Source organism: Panthera pardus, unplaced genomic scaffold (assembly GCF_024362965.1).
Source record: "Panthera pardus isolate Hobbes unplaced genomic scaffold, ASM2436296v1 HiC_scaffold_15, whole genome shotgun sequence".
NCBI lineage: Eukaryota > Metazoa > Chordata > Mammalia > Carnivora > Felidae > Panthera > Panthera pardus.
This window is the reverse complement of record NW_026526710.1, coordinates 16,873,299-16,892,946: the sequence shown is the minus strand read 5'-3', so window position 1 is coordinate 16,892,946 and position 19,648 is coordinate 16,873,299. Positions and strand designations below refer to the sequence as shown.

The following is a 19,648-nucleotide window of genomic DNA, read 5'->3' as shown; positions in this document are numbered from 1 at the left end:
TCTTTATTTGTCTTTCTGTTGCTTCATTGTTAGTGTATAAGAATGCAACTGATTTCTGTACATTAATTTTGTATCCTGCAACTTTGCTGAATTCATGTATCAGTTCTAGCAGACTTTTGGTGGAGTCTATCGGATTTTCCATGTATAATATCATGTCATCTGCAAAAAGCGAAAGCTTGACTTCATCTTTGCCAATTTGGATGCCTTTGATTTCCTTTTGTTGTCTGATTGCTGATGCTAGAACTTCCAACACTATGTTAAACAACAGCGGTGAGAGTGGGCATCCCTGTCGTGTTCCTGATCTCAGGGAAAAAGCTCTCAGTTTTTCCCCATTGAGGATGATGTTAGCTGTGGGCTTTTCATAAATGGCTTTTATGATGTTTAAGTATGTTCCTTCTATCCTGACTTTCTCAAGGGTTTTTATTAAGAAAGGGTGCTGGATTTTGTCAAAGGCCTTTTCTGCATCAATTGACAGGATCATATGGTTTTTATCTTTTCTTTTATTAATGTGATGTATCAACGTTGATTGATTTGCGAATGTTGAACCAGCCCTGCATCCCAGGAATGAATCCCACTTGATCATGGCGAATATTTCTTTTTATATGCTGTTGAATTCGATTTGCTAGTATCTTAATGAGAATTTTTGCATCCATATTCATCAGGGATATTGGCCTGTAGTTCTCTTTTTTTACTGGGTCTCTGTCTGGTTTAGGAATCAAAGTAATACTGGCTTCATAGAATGAGTTTGGAAGTTTTCCTTCCCTTTCTATTTCTTGGAATAGCTTGAGAAGGATAGGTATTATCTCTGCTTTAAACGTCTGGTAGAACTCCCCTGGGAAGCCATCTGGTCCTGGACTCTTATTTGTTGGGAGATTTTTGATAACCGATTCAATTTCTTCGCTGGTTATGGGTCTGTTCAAGCTTTCTATTTCCTCCTGATTGAGTTTTGGAAGCGTGTGGGTGTTTAGGAATTTGTCCATTTCTTCCAGGTTGTCCAATTTGTTGGCATATAATTTTTCATAGTATTCCCTAATAATTGTTTGTATCTCTGAGGGATTGGTTGTAATAATTCCATTTTCATTCATGATTTTATCTATTTGGGTCATCTCCCTTTTCTTTTTGAGAAGCCTGGCTAGAGGTTTGTCAATTTTGTTAATTTTTTCAAAGAACCAACTCTTGGTTTCGTTGAACTGCTCTACCGTTTTTTTAGATTCTATATTGTTTATTTCTGCTCTGATCTTTATTATTTCTCTTCTTCTGCTGGGTTTAGGCTGCCTTTGCTGTTCTGCTTCTATTTCCTTTAGGTGTGCTGTTAGATTTTGTATTTGGGATTTTTCTTGTTTCTTGAGATAGGCCTGGATTGCGATGTATTTTCCTCTCAGGACTGCCTTCGCTGCATCCCAAAGCGTTTGGATTGTTGTATTTTCATTTTCGTTTGTTTCCATATATTTTTTAATTTCTTCTCTAATTGCCTGGTTGACCCACTCATTCTTTAGTAGGGTGTTCTTTAACCTCCATGCTTTTGGAGGTTTTCCAGACTTTTTCCTGTGGTTGATTTCAAGTTTCATAGCATTGTGGTCTGAAAGTGTGCATGGTATGATCTCAATTCTTTTATACTTATGAAGGGCTGTTTTGTGACCCAGTATGTGATCTGTCTTGGAGAATGTTCCATGTGCAGTGGAGAAGAAAGTATATTCTGTTGCTTTGGGATGCAGAGTTCTAAATATATCTGTCAAGTCCATCTGATCCAATGTATCATTCAGGGCCCTTGTTTCTTTATTGACCGTGTGTGAAGATGATCTATCCATTTCTGTAAGTGGAGTGTTAAAGTCCCCTGCAATTACCACATTCTTATCAATAAGGTTGCTTATGTTTATGAGTAATTGTTTTATATATTTGGGGGCTCCGGTATTCGGCGCATAGACATTTATAATTGTTAGCTCTTCCTGGTGGATAGACCCTGTAATTATTATATAATGCCCTTCTTCATCTCTTGTTACAGCCTTTAATTTAAAGTCTAGTTTGTCTGATATAAGTATGGCTACTCCAGCTTTCTTTTGGCTTCCAGTAGCATGATAAATAGTTCTCCATCCCCTCACTCTCAATCTAAAGGTGTCCTCAGATCTAAAATGAGTCTCTTGTAGACAGCAAATAGATGGGTCTTGTTTTTTTATCCATTCTGATACCCTATGTCTTTTGGTTGGCGCATTTAATCCATTTACATTCAGTGTTATTATAGAAAGATACGGGTTTAGAGTCATTGTGATGTCTGTATGATTTATGCTTGTAGTGATGTCTCTGGTACTTTGTCTCACAGGATCCCCCTTAGGATTTCTTGTAGGGCTGGTTTAGTGGTGACAAATTCCTTCAGTTTTTGTTTGTTTGGGAAGACCTTTATCTCTCCTTCTATTCTAAATGACAGACTTGCTGGATAAAGGATTCTCGGCTGCATATTTTTCCTGTTCAGCACATTAAAGATCTCGTGCCAATCCTTTCCGGCCTGCCAAGTTTCAAAAGAGAGATCAGTCACGAGTCTTATAGGTCTCCCTTTATATGTGAGGGCACGTTTACCCCTTGCTGCTTTCAGAATTTTCTCTTTATCCTTGTATTTTGCCAGTTTCACTATGATATGTCGTGCAGAAGATCGATTCAAGTTACGTCTGAAGGGAGTTCTCTGTGCCTCTTGGATTTCAATGCCTTTTTCCTTCTCCAGTTCAGGGAAGTTCTCAGCTATTATTTCTTCAAGTACCCCTTCAGCACCTTTCCCTCTCTCTTCCTCCTCTGGGATACCAATTATGCGTATATTATTTCTTTTTAGTGTATCACTTAGTTCTCTAATTTTCCCCTCATACTCCTGGATTTTTTTATCTCTCTTTTTCTCAGCTTCCTCTTTTTCCATAACTTTATCTTCTAGTTCACCTATTCTCTCCTCTGCCTCTTTAATCCGAGCCGTCATCATTTCCATTTTGTTTTGCATTTCGTTTAAAGCGTTTTTCAGCTCCTCCTGACTGTTCCTTAGTCCCTTGATCTCTGTAGCAAGAGATTCTCTGCTGTCCTCTATACTGTTTTCAAGCCCAGCGATTAATTTTATGAGTATTATTCTAAATTCACTTTCTGTTATATTATTTAAATCCTTTTTGATCAGTTCATTGGCTGTTGTTATTTCCTAGAGATTCTTCTGAGGGGAATTCTTCCGTTTGGTCATTTTGGATAGTCCCTGGAGTGGTGCGGGCCTGCAGGGCACTTCCCCTGTGCTGTGGTGTATAACTGGAGTTGGTGGGCGGAGCCGCAGTCAGCCCTGATGTCTGCCCCCAGCCCACAGCTGGGGCCACAGTCAGACTGGTGTGTGCCTTCTCTTCCCCTCTCCTAGGGGTGGGATTCACTGTGGGGTGGCGTGGCCCGTCTGGGCTACTTGCACACTGCCAGGCTTGTGGTGCTGGGGATCTGGCGTATTAGCTGGGGTGGGTAGGCAAGGTGCACGGGGGCAGGAGGGGCAGGCTTAGCTCGCTTCTCCTTAGGTGATCCACTTCAGGAGGGGCCCTGTGGCAGCGGTAGGGAGTCAGACCTGCTGCCGGAGGGGTGGCTCCGCAGAAGCACAGCATTGGGTATTTGCTCGGAGCAAGCAAGTTCCCTGGCAGGAACCAGTTCCCTTTGGGATTTTGGCTGGGGGATGGGCGAGGGAGATGGCGCTGGCGAGCGCCTTTGTTCCCCTCCAAGTAGCTCTGTCGTCTCAGGGCTCAGCAACTCTCCCTCCCTTTGTCCTCCAGCCTTCCCGCTTTCCGAGCAGAGCTGTTAACTTATGACCTCCCAGATGCTAAGTGGCGCTTGCTGTCGGAACACACTCTGTCCGTCCCCTCCGCTTTTGCAAGCCAGACTCGGGGGCTCTGCTTGGCCGGCAGGCTGCCCCTCCACCCCAGCTCCCTCCCGCCAGTCTTTGCAGCGCGCACTGCCTCTCCGCCCTTCCTACCCTCTTCCGTGGGCCTCTCGTCTGCACTTGGCTCTGAAGAATCCGTCCTGCTAGTCTTCTGGCGGTTTTCTGGGTTATTTAGGCAGGTGTAGGTGGAATATAAGTGATCAGCAGGACGCACTACGCCGCCATCTTCCTCTCTGGGCCCAGATTCCACAGTTCCTGTTTCTAGTCACATTTTGCTTTTAGAGACTTTGTTTAAAAAAAAAATCCTTGGGGCGCCTGGGTGGCTCAGTTGGTTAAGCATCTGACTTCAGCTCAGGTCATGATCTCACAGTTGGTGGGTTCGAGCCCCGCATTAGGCTCTGTGCTGACAGCTCAAAACCTGGAGCCTGCTTCGGATTCTGTGTCTCCCTCTCTCTCTCTCTACCTTTCCCCTGCTCGCACTCTGTCTCTCAAAAATAAATAAACATTAAAAAAAAAAAAAAAACCCTTGTAGAGGGGCACCTGGGTGGCTTAAGTCGGTTAAGCATTTGATTCTTGACTTTGGCTCAGGTCATGATCTCACATTTCTTGAGTTCGAATCCTGTGGCAGGCTGTGTGCTAACAGCATGGAGCCTGCTTCAGATTCTCTGTCTCCCTCTCTCTCTGCCTCTCCCCTGTTCTCCCTCTCTTTCAAAAATAAACAAACATTAAAAAACAAGAAAGAAACCTCAGTGTTAAAAAATTCCTTATAAGGATGAAATCCTATTGAATATGAACTCTATCCTGGCTGAATATTTATTTATTCAGCATTTTTTTAAAAGTAGGCTCCAGGCCCAACATGGGCTTGAACTCACAACCCTGAGATCAAGAGTTGGATGTCTTACCAACTGAGCCAGCCAGGTGCCCCAATTCAGCAAATATTAATTGGGTTCCCTTTATGTGCCTAACACTGTTCAAAGTATAAAAACACAGGAGTTAATGGGATAAATAAGGTCTCTGTTCTCTGGAAGTTTGCATTCTTATGCAGGAGGAAAAACAATAAACAAACGAAAACTAGCAAAAGAGTTTCAAATAGTCATAATGCTATGAAGAAAATAAAAGAAAAGTAGTGTGCTGGAGAGTGCCAAGGCGGGGAATGGAAGAGGAAGGATTGGAGGGCAGTCTATGGAAAGCCTTCAGAGCTAAGCATGAAGGGCCAGAGGAGTCAGCCTATGCAGGTCTGTGAGAGGCAATGGCACATAACTGGCAGAATAGCACAGGAGTTAACACTGTAGGTGTTGAAGTCAAATCCTTACTAGATTCATGTATAGTGAGGATAATAATAACTACCTCAGAGCATTGATTGCATAAGAATGAATAACTGTAGAGCATTTAGGGCAGTGCCCAAATATTATTATCATCAACTGGAGACAGCATGTTCCAGAGTATAGGTGTGCAAAGGCCCTAAGCCAGGAAGGCATCTTGTGTGTTCATGGACAGAAAGGGTGCCCTGAGCCTGGAACTTGGCAGGTGGGAGGGAAAGAAGCTGAAGATAAGGTCAGAAAGGTAGAGAGGGGACAGATGTGTAAGGTCTTGTGGGCTAAGGTAGTTTGGGATTTTATTCTAAGGGCAATAGGAAACTGTTGGGGGGTGTTTTAAGCAAAGGAGTGACATGGTCTCATTTGTGTTTTCAAAAGCTCTCTGGCTATAGAATAGAGAATGAATTACTGGTCGAATAGTTTACAAGTAAGCAGATCAGATGAAAAGAGAAGTGGTAAAAAGAAAGAGAGAAAGAGAAAGAAAGAAAGAAAGGAAAGAAAGAAAGAAAAGGGAAGAAAAGGTAAGAGAAGAGAAGAGATAGTGGTGGGTTGGACAGGGAGATAATAATGGGTGGACTTGGGATATGCTTTGGAGAAAGGCCTGACAGGTCTTGCCAGTGTATCGGAATGTGGAGGGAGGAGAAAGGTTATACATTGTTGTTGCTTTGGTATCTGTGAATAGATTCAGTATGATTAACAGAAACCATCACTGAGTGGTTTAAAGGCCCATCTTTATTAGGCAACACATTAATCTGAAAAGCAGGAAAATATTTTATGAAATGTTAAGAAGAGACTAATGCCTGCTGTAAATATATCTTTTGTCATAAATCAGTCAGATGGAAGTTATAAGAGGTTAGCATTCTGTGTAAAAAATTACAAACATAACTCTTTTATTAATTGCTTCAGGGGCCAAATAATAAAGTGTTAATAAAATCATCAGCTGCTAAAGGATCTCCTCTTGTTATAATTAAAAAAATAGAAGAACTCAGAGTATCAGAAAGCTAGAGTCTTTGTGAAACATGGGCAGGCAGGAAGAATAGGCATTGTTTGCTTGACAGGGCAATTACACCCAGCATTAGCCAAGAGAGGATGTTGCGTATCTAGCCTGTCTGGAGGAAACGTGTTGCTGTAGGCACCTCTAGTGTCACACACCTCTCCTACTGTACTCATAAAACAGTCTTCTAAATTTTCTTTGATTTCCCAAGTAGACTGTCTTGCTAGAAAAATTTTTTTCTTTTAAATTAAGTCCACTGTGAATTAGTTGTTTTAGAGTTTAAGCAGCATGAGCCAATTTCCCCAGGACCTGATCACCTGTGATTAAATTGTTTGCTAAGGTTGAAGAACAGCAGAGTTGGAAGACTAAGTCTTAGAGTAGAGAAAAGTAACAGAAACATTGAGATGTTTTCTGATCAATCTAACATCCTCATTCCCACAGTGTCAAGGAACAAATACTTAAACAGATGAATGAAGGGCATTTTTTGTGTTCTAACTTAAACTTATATCCTTTACCTGTCTTTAGGACCTTCTCTAGATATGTGGACAAACTTTACAATGTATCCGGACCAAACGTTTGCTTCAACTACTAGACAATCGTTTTATTTTACATGGAGTATGTTTCTCATGAGGATGTGTCCCTTTTTATTTCTAGATTTGTTAACAGTGAGGGGAACAAATAGCATTGGTATCTAGTTTTTAGTGCAGAATCAAAAAGCAAGATCTGAAGTCATAGATCCTGGTTCCTTTTTTTTTTAATATTTAAAAAATTTTTTTAAGTTTATTTATTTATTTTGAGAGAGACAGAGACAGTGTGAGTAGGGGAGGGGCAGAGAGAGAGAGAGCGAGGGAGAGAGAATCCCAAGCAGGCCCCACACTGTCAGCACAGAGCCCAATGCAGGGCCTGAACTCACGAAACCATGAGATCATGACTCAAGCCGAAACTGAGAGTTGGACACTTAACCAACTGAGCCACCTGGGCACCTGGATCCTGGTTCCTTTTTGAATTTTTCTAGTTTTCCTGTTGCCATTCTAGTCTTCCTGGAATTACTGTAGTAGCCTCTTAATTTCTCTCATGGTTTCTCTTCTTCCCTCTGCACTATTAAAATAACCAGAGTGATCTTTAAAAAAATGTGAATCACTACCATGCTTAAAACACTTTAGTATACTTCTGGTTTACTTAGAATAAAATCCAAACCCCTTATCATGGCCAATAAGGTTCCACAATCCTCATCTCCTACACTCTCTCACTTGCTTATTCATCTCCAGCCACTTGGCTTCCTCTTTGACCCTGAAAGAGGCTTACTTCCCTACTTTAGAACTTTTCATTGCTATTGCCTCTGCCTAGGATACCCCACCCTCCCCCAGATCTGCACATGACCTCCTTTTGTCACTGAGGCTCAATTCAATCATCATCCCTTCAGGGAGGCCATCTTTGGCCCTTCTAAACCAAATTAGCACCTCTCCCTTCAATTCTCTGTAACAGCTTTTTCTTCATATTCTGCACAGCATTTATTACTATCTGAAATTATTTTATTTGTTTATTTACTTATTGACTGTCTTTCTCACTAGGCTTTGTATTCCAGGAAAACAGGGACCTTTTTTGTCATGTTCACCACTTTAACTCCAGTGCCTAACACAAAGTAGACATTCCATAAATATCTGTTACATGAATGAATGCATTCTCAACTGGTCTCTCTTGTCATTTACCTGTGCTGGGTCAGATACTTGAATCTGTGTCTTAGTTTCTCCATCTTTGAAACACTAACAATAGAATTTGCCATCTTGGGGCACCCAAGTGGCTCAGTCGGTTAAGTGGCTGGCTCTTGATTATGGCTCAGGTCATGATCTCCCTGTTGGTGAGTTCAAGCCTTGCATTGGGCTTTACACTGACAGTGCGGAGCCTGCTTGGGATTCTCTCTCTCTCTGTCCCTCCCTTGCTCTCTCTCTCTCAAAATAATAAATCAACTTAACAAAATGAATTTGCCATCTAACTCATTTTTAGCATGGAGGAGAAAAATTAAGCTATATTTATATCTGGAAATATTACTCCTGAATGATATAATGCTGTGACACAAACAGGTATATGGTATTATAGTAGGTATACAATAAAAATATTCCCCACCTATCATCAGGTAAGGTTCTGGATTTCCTTTTTTTAAGTAATTTCTTTCTCTGTTTCATTTGATGTTTCTAGAAAGTGACTGAAATATACCAGTTCAAATTCAAATACACAAAAGAAGGAGCCACTATGGATTTTGACAGGTAGAATCTAATTAATTGTTTAATAAACATGAGAAATAGGATTGAGGTAAACATAAGCTTCTTGAAGCCATAGATAGGCCTTATATTTCCTTTGTAACTTCCCCACCGATCCTACAAAAACCCTCTATTATAGAAAGAGACTGTAATAATCGTTTAAATTTCTGAAATCTGTGGATGAAATTGATAAGAGTAGAGTCTTCCTTTGCTTCTTTTCCTCTTCTCATAGGTGATGTTAGTGGGGTCTAAAGACAGTCAAGCTTGGTGGTTAACTAAAGACAGTCAAGCTTGGTGGTTAATAGTTCCAATTCCTAATGCAGAGAGACCTAGCTTGGGACACTCTATTATTGGTCTAACTTTGGACAGATTACTCAACCTCCCTAGATGTTAATATTCTCATCTGTACAGTGGAATGAATAATATTTACATCATATGGTTGCTGTGACTATTAAATTACGATGCATAGACAAAACTTTGCCCATGCCTGGCACATTTTAAAAAGCTGTAAATGGTACCTGATGGTAGTGGCAGTGATGGTGGTGGTCCTCGGAGGCAATGGTGGTTGGTGGGTGGCACAGCAGTCGAAATATTAATGAGGCTGTCTACATGGTGTTGATTGAAGAACTCTGTAAGATTCTATCTAGCCACTAATCTAAACTTTCTCAATCGCTGTGCCAAGGTATTGATCTTCTCTGCCCTCAAAATAGCTAGCCTGGGCCTGGAGTAGATGAAATCCCTGAACTATTTGCCTATAGACACAAATATTCTCATCTGCTTGTCCCAGTATATCATACAAATGTAATTTTCTGTGTGTGTCCCTGTATGGAAAAAAGATTGGAAAGCACTGCATTTTCCTATCAAGTCTAAAGTGCCAAATTAAAAAAAAATTTTTTTTAACGTTTATTTATCTTTGAGACAGAGAGAGACAGAGCATGAACAGGGGAGGGGCAGAGGGAGAGGGAGACACAGAATCTGAAACAGGCTCCAGGCTCTGAGCTGTCAGCCCAGAGCCCGACGCGGGGCTCGAACTCACAGACCGCGAGATCATGACCTGAGCCGAAGTCAGCCGCCCAACCGACCAAACCACCCAGGCGCCCCTAAAGTGCCAAATTTTAGATACACTAATGGGTTAAAGAGCAAAGACGTGGGTATTTGCTTCAGAGGGTCCCCAGTATAGATGGAGATATTTTATTGAAAAGCAACATTTATTCCTATCCCAGTAGCTTTTGGATTCAGAAAGATCTAATTTTGCTGATGAGATAGAATAGAAGTGGAGAGGATGGATGATAGTGAAAAGCCCTGGGTGGTAGAGGGCTCCAAGTCAGGGGAATGAGTGCCCATGAAAGGAATGACTCTGAAGAGAAACGTGGCCTAATTCTCAATTTTTTTGTGCTATTAGCTCTGTCTTATCATTTACTGCAAGTTTGAGAATTTCTCTCTGAGATTCACTTCCTTAATTATTCCCTTATTTGTAAAACACAGCACTAGGATGTGAAGAGGAAGTAAGTTCTAGGAATGAGAATTAAAATATTAATCATCATAAACTAATATATATATATATATATGTATAGACATATATATATAGCATTTGAAAGATTATACACTTTTCATACATATTCTCCCACATTAAACAGTTGCCTTTTACTCTCTAAAATTCAAATGTACTACTGGCAACCAGATTAATCTCTTTTATGAAGGCATATATGCCAAGAGGTGAGCAGTAACACAAATGGCCAAATCTTTCAGCTACTAAGGAGGAGAGAAGGTAATGCATATTACTAGTTTCCTAGAAACTAAAGGTAAACATTTATTTAAATGATTGATCATACAAAATTACCTTATCACCTCTTCCATGGTAAAAATAGCTTCCCTTTTAAAAGAGTGCAAGAGAGTCTTGAGTATGATTTTACATGATATGATTTTATGAATATGATATATACTGAAAGATCCCATAAGCTACATGCTACATGCCCCTTCACTCAGGCTACCTATTTCAAATTGGTTAAATCTTAGTAGACAATATATTCAAAATCAAAAGAGGACCAAATGTATTCACTTAATAATGTCTGTTTTATGAATTTACATTTCCTCCAGTACTCAATTAATTAAGATTATTTTTCACTATTGAATGCTTACTATGTGAAAGGCATTGTGCAAATATATTGCAGTGATAGTTCTTCCTAGAAACTACTCAAATATGAGACCTATTTGAAAAGAGAATTTTGGAGAGAAATTAAAAATATTTAGGGTTAGAAGGTAATTTGGTTCAACTTATTCATTCATTCATCCCACAAATATTTATTGAGTATTTACTGTAGCTGGCACAAGACAGTGCTGTGGGCATGAGAAGATATAGCCATGCATAATCTAAAGGGGAGCATACAAACAGTTATAAACAGGAGTAATGTATGGGAATTATCAAGAAAAAACTTCCTTAAAGAGGTGACACATGAGCTAGCTATCAAAGGATGAATTTAGGAGAGTCAGAAAAAGAAGTGGGAAAAGTACAATATGAGCAAAGTGAGCAGCATGTGCAAAGGCATGTAGGTGAAAAGAAACTGAGTAGTAAATGCGGATGAGGTTGGAGGTGAGGGTGTGGCTGGTCATGAAAGGCATTGCACACATACCATTCTTGAATTTGATTGAAAGGTGATAGGTGTAATAGAAGAATTTTAAGCAAGAGTGATATGAGCAGATTTTCCTATAGGTGTGTTGTTGCAGCAGTGATATAGAGAATGTTATTGCAGTGTGGACAAGAAGAAAAGCTAGAAGAATAGATCGCCATTGTTGCAATCCATGTAGGGGAGGGGATGTCTCTGACAGATAACCAGACAGTAGAAAGGCCCAGAGCTGATGACTGATTTTCTATTTGGAGATGTGTAGAGATGTGTAAAAGCTTATCTCACAAGTGAGCTAACAGACCTAGAGTGTCTAAATGACTTGACCCAGGTCATTCAGCTAGTTAGCAGCAGACCCAATCAAGTCTTCTAATTCTTTTTTTTTTTTTAAATATAATTTATTGTCAAATTGGCTAACATACAGTGTGTACAGTGTGCTCTTGGTTTTGGGAGTAGATTCTTGTGATTCATTGCTTACATACAACACCCAGTGCTCATCCCAACAAGTGCCCTCCTCAATGCCTATCACCCAGAGGTTTGTTCTCTGTATTTGAGAGTCACTTATGGTTTGCCTCCCTCCCTCTCTGTTTGTTAACTATTTTTTCCCCTTCCCTTCCCCCATGGTCTTCTGCTCAAATTCCACATATGAGTGAAAACTTATATCTGTCTTTCTCTGTCAAGTCTCCTAATTCTAAGTCCACTGTTCTCACTGTTATGTGGTTATTTGTAACTCAAATTTTTAAGAAATCAGGTCATATTTAAAATGCCTTAGGAACTTGCTACCTAAGAAATCCATTGTATATACATTGCAAAAAGTACAATCACTGCTCTAATTTACATTCCACAGATATTCTCAAGTGTCCTGATGTTTACTTTGTATTTACTTGATTATATGGTAAAGAGTTTTGTTCTTTTTGAAATAGATTTTCAATATTGTATATGACTGAAAAGTATGCTGTTTTTCTATTTGGCTATAGTAGTAGTACAAGCTTCGAAAGTGGGACAAACAGTGAAGATGTTAAGAAAGCCAGTGTTCTACTGATCCGCAAATTGTACATACTAATGCAGAACCTTGGACCCCTTCCTAATGATGTTATACTTACTATGAAACTCCACTACTATAATGCAGGTAGGTGGAGACCACTAGTCAAATTCCTTCTATTTATTTATGTATTTATTTATGAATTTGTTTATCTATCTATCTATTTATAGAAAGCATGAGCTGGGGAGGGGCAGAGAGAGAGAATCCCACGCAGGTTCCCACGCTGTCAGCGCAGAGCCTGATGCAGGGCTTGAGCCTACAAAAATGATGAGATCATGACCTGAGCCAAAGGCAGACGCTTACTGGGACTGAGTCACCCAGGCGCCCCTAGTCAAATTCCTTCTTAAGCGTTGAAGTAATATTTTATATAGAGAGATTTTTTTTTTCTTTTTCTTTTTTTTTTAATTTATTTTTTAATATTTGAAATTTACTGTCAAATTGGTTTCCATACAACACCCAGTGCTCATCCCAAAAGGTGCCCTCCTCAATACCCATCACCCACCCTGCCCTCCCTCCCACCCCCCATCAACCCTCAGTTTGTTCTCAGTTTTTAACAGTTATAGAGAGATTTTGTAAGCATCTGAGAGATCTGTTGGTATACATGAAAGATTAATCTAACTTCTTGATTAAATTTAAACACAGTTTTCTTGGTTTTCTGCCCTTTTCATTTTGCAGTGACTCCTCATGATTACCAACCCCCTGGTTTTAAAGAAGGGGTAAATTCACACTTCCTGCTGTTTGAGGGGGAGCCTGTAAACCTGCAAGTGGGATTGGTCTCCACTGGCTTTCATAGTATGAAAGTAAAAGTCACAACTGAGGCCACCAGAGTGTCTGATTTGGAGAACAATCTCTTTCAGGAGAACAGCACAACTGAGATTGCCCATCAGGGTCTAGACTTTGATGAGGAAGAAGAAGAATGCAGCAATCATGTAAGACAAAGCTTTAGTGAGACTCTGTTGCTTCAGTTAAACATAGCTAACATTTTCCAGTTCCTACACAGGTTATATCACAGTAACAGTCCAATGGAGTATGCCAGGTATAAAACCTAAAACAAAACTAGCTTCTGACCTCAGGGAGTCTTTATTGTAAAAATGTACTGTCTTCAAGAAGGGAATATACTTTGTTAGATGAAATTGTCCATTATGAGGAGAAGAAAAAGACTTTCCAATATATGAATTTTATAAAAGGTACCCATGAATTTCTTTCTTCCATTTATAGGTAACATTTTTAGGATTTAAAAAATATTCTAGGTATTTATTCATACTCACTGGAAGTATAAATAAGTTCTTGATTACTGGGATAATTGAGTGGTCAGAGGTGGTGGGAAAGTTACAGATAATCTCAAGTCAGAGTGAATACAAAATGATAGTCAACTGTTGGTTATGTGGACAGAGACAAGCTTTGGGCTAGGTCCCTGGGAAAAGTCAGGGAGCTTGTTTGGAGCTACTGGAGCCAAATAGATAGGACTCAGCCCTTTACCTTCCTACTTTCTCCAGTAGAGACTAGAGTTGAGTACTTGCGAGGGCCCCACTGTGTCCTAGGTAAATCCACACCCTGTCATCTAGATAACAAAGTTTAATATGTGTCAACATTGTATTAAAAGGATTCTGAGCTAGACATAAAGGGTTTTTAGAATACTTAGTGGGAAGTGATGCTATAAAATCTTTTCAGGAACTATTTTCAGATTAGGATGCTAATTTGTTTGCCTGAGATAGTTTGAGTCTTCCTTAAAGGGATAACTATAGTAAAATAACTTTTGAATGTTCTTTCTGATTCTTTAAATCTGGTGTATTTCATATATTGAAAGAGGTCTTATTTCAATTAATATAAATAATATAACCAAACAAGATTTTTTTTCCATCTTTAGTATTTTCACAATGTCATACATGCTAATGGCTTTAGAGTCTGATGCAACTTTCTTCTGAATCTGTTCAAGGAAGATATAGCTAACATAGGCTAGTTTTAAAAAAATAAAGGTTTTTTTTAATGTTTATTTACTTCGAGAGAGAGAGAGAGCAAGTGAGCGGGGGAGGAGCAGAGAGAGAGAGAGGGAGAGAGAAAGAATCCCAAGCAAGCTCTGTGCTGTTAGAGCAGAGCCTGATGTGGGGCTCGATCTCACAAACTGTGAGATCATGACCTGAGCCAAAATCAAGAGTTGATCACCTAACTGACTGAGCCACCCAGGTGCCCCCAAAAAACCAAGGTTAAGAAAATAATGAACACAATTCAACTGGATTTTTATCTTTCAAAATTAAGAATTTCTTTCTCTTTTACCCATGGAAATGAAACCAGACAACTTGAGAATGAATAATTCAATTGATAGATTAAATAATACATGTGATAACATTTGTCAAGCGTATGTTTAGTAGGAACTATTTATACAAAGATCAGAATTTTGTGGTAAACTCAGTCAATTCAAGTTCCTTCCTCAGCCAGCCAATTATATGAAAGGATTTAAGTAAGTCTAGAGAAGAGCTTACTGACAGTTTGTCACTCAGAATTCTGTTTGCTTTTATTTTATTTTATTTTATTTTATTTTATTTTATTTTACTTTTACTCTTAAAAAATTTTCTTAGGGGTGCCTGGGTGGTTCCGTCAGTTTTGTTTGTGGGTTGTGGGTTTGTGGGTTTGAGCCCCGTGTTGGGCTCTGTGCTGATGGCTCAGAGCCTGGAGCCTGCTTCGGATTCTGTGTCTCCCAGTCTCTCGGCCCCTCCCCTGCTCATGCTCTGTCTCTCTCTGTCTCTCAATAATAAATGTTAAAAAAAAATTTTTTAATAAAAAAATAAATTTTTAATGTTTTTTTTTTGTTGTTTTTTTTTTTGTTTTTTTTTTTTTGAGAGGGAGAGAGAGAGAGCAAGCAGGGGAGGGGTAGAGAGAGTGGGAGACAAAAATCTGATGCAGGCTCCAGGCTCCAAGCTGTCAGCACAGAGCCTGATGCAGGGCTCAAACCCATGAACCATGAGATTGTGACCTGAGCTGAAGTCGAACACTTAACCGACTGAGCCACCCAGGCACCCCTTATTTTTAATTTTTGAGAGAGAGAGTGCAGGACAGGGGCAGAGGGAAGACAGAATCTTAAGCAGGCTCCACGCCTAGTGTGGAGGGCTTGATCTCACAACCCTGAGAGATTATGACCTGAGCTGAAATTAAGAGTTGGATGCTTAACTGACTGAACCACACAGGTGGCCCCCCCTTTAACATTCTTAAATCCAAGTGTAACTTACATATGGAAAAACACATCATAATGATATTGCTCAGTAAGTATTCACAAACTGGACATCAGGACTGGGATGAGGGTGAAGCAAGCATGGTGAGAGTAAGCACGTTCTTAAATTTTGCTCCTTAGGTAACCTGTTTGTCTCACCTTTGTCCCAGCCTACTGAATAAACGTGTGAAATCAAAACCCAACGAAGAAACAAAATACTTTGAAGTCTTACTTTGTAGTCATTCAATAAGAATATCTCTATCCTGACTTCTATTAGCATAGATTAGTTTCTCTTGTTTTTAATTTTATAGATGTAGAATCAGAGTATGGGCCATTTGTTCTCTCAACATTATGTTGTGATATTTATCCATATTCTTGCATGTTCTCACTATTCATTCATCTAATGTTGATGGGCATTTAGATAATTTTCTGGTTTTGACTATTATGGATAGTACTGCTCTAAACATTCCGAACGTGTTTCTCAATGAAATATGTACATATTTCCGGTGAGAATAGAACGGCTAGGAGCAGATTTGCTGCGTCAAGAATATGTGTGCATTTATTTTTATTTTATTTTATTTTTAAATGTTTATTTATTTTTAAGAGAGAGAGAGAGTGTGTGCACATGAGTGGGGGTGGGGCAGAGAGAGGGAGACAGAGGATCCAAATCAGGCTCTATGATGAGAGCAGAGCCGATGCTGGGCTCAAACTCACAAACGGTGAGATCATGACCTGAGCTGAAGTTGGACGCTTAACCAACTGAGCCACCCAGGTGCCCCTGCATTTAGTTTTAATAGATACTACAAAACAATTTCCAAGGTGATTGTGCTAATTTATATTCCCATCAGCAATGTATGAGAGTTGTGGTTGCTCCACATCCTCACCAACCCTTGGCATTTTCTGTCTTAATTTTAGCTGTTCTGATGGGTGTGTAGTGGGATGCCACTGTGGTTTTAGTTTATAGTTCCCTGATGACTAATGAAGGTGAGCATCTTTTCATATGTTTATTGACCACATTGGATATCCTCTTTGGTGAAGTGTCTTTCCAAGTTGTCATTTTTATTTATTGGGCTCTATTGGATCGATCATCTTTCATTTTTACTGATTTGTAGTTCTGCATATATATTCCATGTGTAAGTCCTTTATCAGATACATGTATTGTCAGTATCTTTGACTTTATGAGTTGCCTTTTTAGTGTCTTAAGAGTGTGCTGTGGCAAATAGTTTTTAAAAAAACTACTGTGTGCAGTTTTTTTAAAAAAAATTTTTGTCTATTCGGAAGTTTAGAGATGTTCTCTATGTTCTTCTCTAAAAAGGGGACATAATTACAGAAACAGAAGAGATTTTTCAATTATAAAAGCCCCCCATGAATAACTTTATACCAAAAAATATAAATATAAAATATAACGTAAATATAAATACCTTTCTCTCTCCCACCTTCAAATATTTGTATATTTTGGTATGACGTTATTTGTTCTCTGTTTCATTCATGTTGTCTGGTTTGGTTTTGTCTCCCTAACTTCAAATTGATCTTTCCATCAATATATAGACATATATATCCTACAAGTGCCTCAAATTCAACATCTCCAAATAGAATTTCAACTTCTGATCAAATATGCTCTTTCTTTCCTCAGGTTCCTTACCTTGGTGTTGTAACCATCATTTTATCAAACAGCCTGACCAGGAATGTGTTCAACTTCTGTGTTCTCACTTCTCACATCCCTTTGGTTACCATTTCCATCTATTTTGCCTTTGAAATATTTCTCAAGTTTGTCTCTATTGCCATTGTGCTGATTCAGGCTGTCATCCTTGCTTTCTTTGTGACTGACAGCTAAGTCTCCTTACTGAGTCTCCCTGATGTCGGCATTGCCTCTCTAATCTGTCTTTAGAGTACCAGAGAATGAGGGTAGTAAAACTATAATAATCATTTTCAAATATTTCAAGTTCATTTATTTTGTGTAACTTCAAAGGGCAGAAGGAGAGACAGGAAATGAAAATCACAGGGGTGAGAGGAGGTTGATTTTGAATCATTAGAAGGAAGAACTTTCTTTTTAAAATTTGAAAGCATTATTATAATGACATTAAGGTAATTTAAAAAGCAATGCAAATCTTCTAACTGCTACCATCTTATCAATAATGTTCTTTTTGTATGTTCCATCACCTCCAGTCTTTTTCCACAGATACCCATATTTGTATATGGTTTTAATCGTGGTTTATATATACAATTTGTTTTACTTTTATACTTAACTTTATAAATATGTCCCACCTTAATCTTCATATTTCTAATTTTAATGAACTTTTGTTTTATATAGGTACTTACTCTACCATTTCCCTACTTTTAAACATTTAAGTTAGTTCTTGATATTGCTATTATAAATAGTGTTATAATAAATACTTTTGTATGTATGACAGAATTTTCCTTGTTTTTTAAGGATATGGTATCAGGTGTGAAATTTACAGAGTCTGAAATTTCCACAGCTCTTTAATGAGTATTACCAAATCATTTTCTAGAAGCTTGCCAGCTTCTCTATCTCCTCAGGATAGATTTTCTAATAATGACAATTGTTTAATAAACCTGACTGTCTTGAGAAAGGTGAACTCTTGTCACCAGCTGTGTTCATACACACACACAGACACACACACAGACACACACACAGACACACACACACACACACACACACACACACACACACTGTGTTCAAAATAGAGTATAGATGATGGTCTCCAGGGTGTTGCAAGAGAAAAATCATGATTTAGGGGAAAAGTTAAACTTATTTGACCTCTGAGATCCCTTTCATGCTAAGATTCTCTGGGATGTTTTTTGAATTCCTATCAAGAGCAATACCTTGCTGAGCATTGTAAAGAAGACAAAAGCATACAAAATATATTTTCTACATTTGGTAACTCTGGCTGAAGAGACAATACCTACATAATATAATGGCAAATAATAATGGAGAGTATATGAATGATAGAAATAATTTTAACTAACAATAGAGCATTGTTCTCGGGGCTTTACATGTATTGTCACTTTTAATCTTCCCAGTTATTTTATGAAGTAGAGTCTATTATTACCCTGCAATGAGGAAACAGACTTAGAGAAGTTAGCACAAGACTGCATACACAGTGAATAAGTAGCAGGGCCACAATTCAGATCAAGGCAATTTGACTCCAAAGCCTGTGCTGTTATGATACAGAAATAAAGATAAATTGGCACTGTGTGGGAAGGTTTCATTGAATTGGTGATTTTATGGATGAATTATATTTTAACTGGCAGATTTTAAGGCAGAGGACGTTCCAAACAAGTTGAAAAGTACGTAGAGAACTTCTGTCTCCATGACTTGTAATTCCAATACTGAACTTTCCATACCTTTCCCTGTATTCTATGTCTTTGCTACAATCTCTACTTTTGGTAACCTCTAACTCAAAGATTTTTTTTTTTTTTTTTTTTTTTACGTTTCTTTATTTTTGAGAGGCAGAGAGAGACAGAGCACGAATGGGAGAGGGGCAGAGATAGAGGGAGACGCAGAATCTGAAGCAGGCTCCAGGCTCTGAGTTGTCAGCTCAGAGCCAGATGAGGGGCTCGAACCCACGAACTGTGAGATCATAACCTGAGCCAAAGTCAGACGCTCAACTGACAGAGCCACCCAGGCACCCCTCTAACTCAAAGATTTTTAAGAACTTTCTTAAATCATAAAATTTTCTTTTAAAATAGAAAATCTACAAAATTTTGATCAAATAGCTTATACTGCTTTTTCACCAGTCATCTATAGTAAAGAGGCAATTTAACATATGATCTTGTTGTGAGACTACTATAAGATGGAAAAAAATTTCTTTCACACAATTTTCTTTTTCATCTTATTCCTTATCTCAGTCACAGAAAAAGAAATATGAAGAATTTTCATCAGTAGTTGAAATTATTCAATATTTGAATAGTACAAATATTCATTTTCTGGTATGATCGATCCTTAAGATCCAAGGAACAATGTAAAAGTGAGATTGTAATTTGGCAGTAAATTCAGAAATGATAAAAGCACACAGGTTTGAAATTTTAAAAAATTTTAAGTTATAAGAACTCTTTTTTTTTAAATTTTTAAATGTTTATTTATTTTTAAGATAGCATGCACACACACAACAAGCAGGGAAAGGGCAGAGAGAGGAAGACAGGATCCAAAGTGGCCTCCACGCTGACAGCAGAGAACCCAATGTGAGGCTCAAACCCATAGAGCCAGGAGATCATGACCTGAGCTGAAGTTGGACGCTTAACTGACCAAGCCACCCAGGTGCCTCAAGTTATTTTTTTAAATTTTTTTTTCAACGTTTATTTATTTTTGAGACAGAG

General features: G+C 38.7%; 1 protein-coding gene across 5 annotated transcripts in view; it reads left to right on the top strand.

Annotated features, from left to right (window-relative positions):
* Nucleotides 1–19,648, top strand: part of HORMAD2 (HORMA domain containing 2) — a 90,647-nt gene that overhangs the window by 27,467 nt on the left and 43,532 nt on the right. For 4 of the 5 annotated variants that reach the window (XR_002074467.2, XM_019426640.2, XM_019426642.2 and 1 more), the window contains 3 exons: nucleotides 8,381–8,448; nucleotides 12,041–12,192; nucleotides 12,781–13,034. Coding sequence is in view for 4 of the 5 variants with exons in the window: in XM_019426640.2 (XP_019282185.1) it covers nucleotides 8,381–8,448; nucleotides 12,041–12,192; nucleotides 12,781–13,034 (474 nt within the window). In the remaining variant the exon portion in view is untranslated. The remainder of the gene's footprint in view (nucleotides 1–8,380; nucleotides 8,449–12,040; nucleotides 12,193–12,780; nucleotides 13,035–19,648) is intronic. The other variant, XM_019426641.2, reaches the window with a different exon arrangement.